Consider the following 4,336-nt stretch of genomic DNA (forward strand, 5'->3'; position numbering starts at 1 on the left):
AATTAGTTTAGACCTCACTGTGACCTTCTGTACTTTAGAGAAAACTAATTCCCTTCAGAGGAGCGCTTTAGAAACAGTAATGTTCTCCGTCTCATTTCTGCCTTTACCTTTCTGGGGCAAATATTCTGGTAAGATTGGATAACCTTTAAATATTAACTTATACTATCCAATAAATAAACATTAGAGCATCCGTGGCTTTATTCACTTTAATTCTGTACACATGTTGAGTCAGACAAACATACAAGAATGTAATTACTGTTACAAAACTTATGTTTTATCAGATGCTTTGATCCCAACAGTAAACTTAAATGTTGATCAAATTGAATGAATTGTGGCCACATTATCTTGCATTATATATTGTTGGTGAATACAGAGGAGAGAAAGCTTGCTGTGTACAATACGTGTACAATATGTGGAAGCAACCTAAACTATGTCACAATACAAAAAGCTAAAATCTGTTTATACGGGACATTTCTCTGCTGACAATTTCCGACCACATTAAATACTGCATCCCCATAGACACAAATATATTTGTTTGCTTTCATGTTTTTGCTGAAATTAAGTGGAAGCAGTTGGAGCATTTCTAGTGTGAGCAAAAATAATCCCTGGCAGATCTGATCTGTTGTGCTTCTGTCAACCTTCAGTCAGTTTGTAGAGGATAATCTCCACACGTCTACCCTACTTTTATCTTTTTCTAATCATAAATCTAGATTATGATTCGAAATTATAAAAGTAGGGTAGACATGTGGAGATTATCCGTGAAAAAACGTGATCCGTCTCTTAAATGTGTTTCAACCACAGACCTTATTTCGAGCTATTTTCCAAAATCCTATGGAGAAATTGCATTGCTATTTTGTTGAGGGAACCGGAAGCAGCTTTCTTCCGGGTTTTAGGACGCGTCACTGTGACACTCTATTCACAGCCATGTTCTAAGCTGTAAAGCGAACCTTCAACAGTAAATGTATTCTATATCTGCAGGAGTTCCTTACATTAGTTTTGAAAATAAAAAGTTAGATTATTTTTATCTTAAGGCTTCAATGTTCACTTCATGTAGAAATGCAGGGGGGTGAGGGAGAGAGAGGGGGAGTGACATGCAACAACAGATCAAGTTATATGGCACGTGCTGTAACCATTTTGCTAACAAGCTGCTCCTTAGAATTCATTGTAATCATGGTCTTTAAAAAGTCATATATATATAAAAAGGTTTAGGTCTCTGACTCTAATTTCCATGGTAACTGCAGGGGGTGTGGCAACTTTCAGTGACATGTTACAGTCTCATGTCGCTTACAGTTATGGCCGATGTAGCAGAGAGTATGTCCATATTTCAGAGACAGAGAAGAGAGTGCTATCACTCATCTTATCTAGCTCTCGAAAAAAAACTACGTATTTAATGGTTTAATATCAACCACAGTTTTCCCCGGGATGTATTGATAACGCTGTCAACTTCATCTGTGCACTGTCACTGCTCTAAAATAAACTACACCCATCCCTGCCATCAGAACCATCTCCCCCCATCCCCACATGTGAGTGACAGCCACATCCTCCTGAGGCTTCCAACAGAGAGACAGCCTCTGTGCCTCGTGCACCAGCAGCGGGGGGGCGTTCAATTGAAGGAGCGCTAATTATCACTAACCACCTGCCAGGAAGAGAGTCCTGGCATATCTTTATCACCGTGGTCATAACTCTGATTATCACCAGGGTGATAAGCTGACAAGACATCTGCAGAAGGCTGATTACTTAACGTGATGAGACTTTGAGTGAATGCAATCATTTGGAAGGAACTTTGGCAGGAAATCTAGCAGAGCGTGTTACTACATGATCCATGCAGATAGGGTACTTTAGTAATGTAAGAACAGAGCCACAGGTAAATATAGTCCCTTACTTGGACCCAAGATGAATAGGATGTGATTCATTATACTTTGTTTTAACACAAGAAAAATAAGCAACAGGTGTGAAATCTAGTTGGATTTACCTTTGTTGAGTTCAAGGAGACATGACATACAACTTCCTGTCAGACCTGTGATGGCTGTGTGTGCATCAATACCTATTTAACACACCTCTATATGTTTTAAATGTTACCAAAACATGCACATTTTCAGTTGAATGTCTCAGCTCTCTAGTGGATGAACTATGCATTGATAATTTATGGTTTTAAAATGTATATGGCAATCAGTTACTTATCCACCTTTATACAAGTTAATTATGGAGCTGCAACAAAATAACATATCCATTATCCATTTTTTCAGAGGAAGCGTTATCTGAGCTAAACTAATATTGCCCAATAACACCTCCCAAACAAACCAAGACGATTTCTCTTTTACTCACTATAACACTATAATTTCTTAAAGCAGGGAAATAATAGGTGTAATTAATTAGATTAATTATCGTGGCTGGCTCATGACATGGCTTACTGGTGCATCGAAATGGAACAAGCCTGCGTTAATGATATTAGTTACCCCTGTGCTTCGAAGCTGTGACATGTCAAAGTGGCAGACATGAGAGAGGCACATTTTGCATTGCTTCGGTAGAATTTGCATCACAGAAAAAAACGATTCTTCTCAACACGACAAGAATGGCTTACTTAATCAATTATTCATATGTATATAACAATTTTTATTTAAGTAAAGATAATTACATGAAGTACTCCTCAAGTGCACAACACTAGACTACATGTTCATTTAAAGTTAAAACTTTCTTTTCAAACACTTAATAAACGTAATCTCTTCGCAGCAGCATACTGCTACAGTCGTACCTCTGATGATGGTCATAGCGATGCTTCTTTGGATCAAACTCTCCTCCCACGTCTACAACGATGTCACACTCTGCCAGCTGTTTCGGGTCCCTTGTGCGGATTATCTCGGCATCCTGTTAAATAAATACAACGTTTTTTTAGGTCTGCAATATCTACATAATAAATCTATACTCATCCCACATGAATGCAATCATATCTTGATTGGTATGTCCAGGCATCATTTGAGCATGCATCCCACACCTTTTTAATCCAGCGGAAAAATGCATTTAAATGAATTCTACCAAGACTGTGAATTGTTAATAAAATTGTAAGTGTTTAACCCACTGGAAACAGATCTGTGGCAGAGTTCAACAATAACTCAATTAGAATAGAATAAATCACTAGACACCGGGAAAGAATACACATTGAACCAACAAACACATTATATTTATCTTTATATAAAAAATTTAAAATTTGATTTCCTGTGAAAAATGGTTAACACAGCTATTCCTATTGTGTTTGAAGTTTTTTTTATGCAGCTTTGTTTACATTTGGGTCAGGGAGTTTGCCACAGATAAATAAGGGTTAACCAGATTTTTGCCAAATTGGCTAATTTGCTTCTATGTGTTGTTATAGTTACAACATGAGGTACTTTTAGAAGTCACTATACCCACAAAGGTGAATGTAGGAACATGTCAGTAGAGTTTGGAAGGTGTTTTATTACGTTTTAAGACTTTTTGCTGGGTATTTTCTCCCAAAAAGTACACTATATGACTGACTACACTATCACAGGTCCATATGTCACCGCTCTTAGAGCTCCATCTATCTGTGCTGCAGCACCACCAATTGGGGTGTTAAGAAATGGCATGGGACGTGTAGCAAACACATCAAATAAAAACATCTCTAGAAACCAGCCAATGCAGACTGAAGATTAATATTTAAAATAAGTGTTATCAACATTGTGAACATTAAGTAAGGTTAACAATAACACACGAACAACAGCAGTTAGAGGATAAATACATGCACTGATCATATGATGCACTGTTGCAGCAGAAGCCTACCTTGTACTCGGGCAGCTGCCGGAGGATGAAACAGGCCAGGACTTCATCACAATGAAAGCTGCCATTGTGGGTTCCGATCTTAACAGCGGGCATGTTTGCAGTGCGGAGTCTCTTCGGCTGACTGGACATGTATCGTGGTGCTTTCACGTCCACAGACAGTAAACAACGGCAGCTAGCTTGTGAATGTAGCAGTTGTAAAACGCTAGCTGGTTTGGTTAAGTTTATTTGAAACGTATTTATTTTTAGGTTAAGTGCAATCCTACGTATACACCACATTCAAACTTCACACGAAACGTGCTGGTGACGGACACATTAAGCAGACGGACCGGATATGGTGCGCCTATTTTGTGAACCGCAGAAAACCGTTTTTGGTCTGTCTGTTTGTTGGTTGTTCTTACCATAGCCAGAATATTATTTTCACATATTATTATCCCAAAGTTACCTGTGGATTTAAATGAGCTAAATAAATATATGTTACCTATGAAAGAGATGTTAAGGCAAACTGGAATATTTGACTCACTGAATCACAGTAATTCTGAATGCT

General features: G+C 38.1%; 1 protein-coding gene across 1 annotated transcript; it reads right to left on the reverse strand.

The window, feature by feature from the left end:
• Nucleotides 1–2,691: 2,691 nt before the first annotated feature.
• LOC104966915 (UPF0160 protein MYG1, mitochondrial-like) lies at nt 2,692–4,108 on the reverse strand. Its single transcript, XM_010796260.1, has 2 exons — nt 3,793–4,108; nt 2,692–2,865 (listed from the first exon to the last, which is right to left on the reverse strand). The coding sequence occupies exons 1-2, from the start codon at nt 4,066–4,068 to the stop codon at nt 2,707–2,709; spliced, it is 435 nt and encodes a 144-aa protein (XP_010794562.1). The 5' UTR covers nt 4,069–4,108; the 3' UTR covers nt 2,692–2,706.
• Nucleotides 4,109–4,336: the final 228 nt, after the last annotated feature.

This window comes from Notothenia coriiceps, unplaced genomic scaffold, assembly GCF_000735185.1.
Source record: "Notothenia coriiceps isolate Sejong01 unplaced genomic scaffold, NC01 NC01_scaffold00037250, whole genome shotgun sequence".
Lineage (NCBI taxonomy): Eukaryota > Metazoa > Chordata > Actinopteri > Perciformes > Nototheniidae > Notothenia > Notothenia coriiceps.

Coding starts and splice junctions, on each gene's coding strand:
- LOC104966915 (XM_010796260.1), bottom strand. CDS start 4,068: ATGTGGTGTATACGTAGGATTGCACTTAACCTAAAAATAAATACGTTT. Junction 2,866..3,792: donor GGCAGCTGCCCGAGTACAAG/GTAGGCTTCTGC, acceptor TTTATTTAACAG/GATGCCGAGATAATCCGCAC.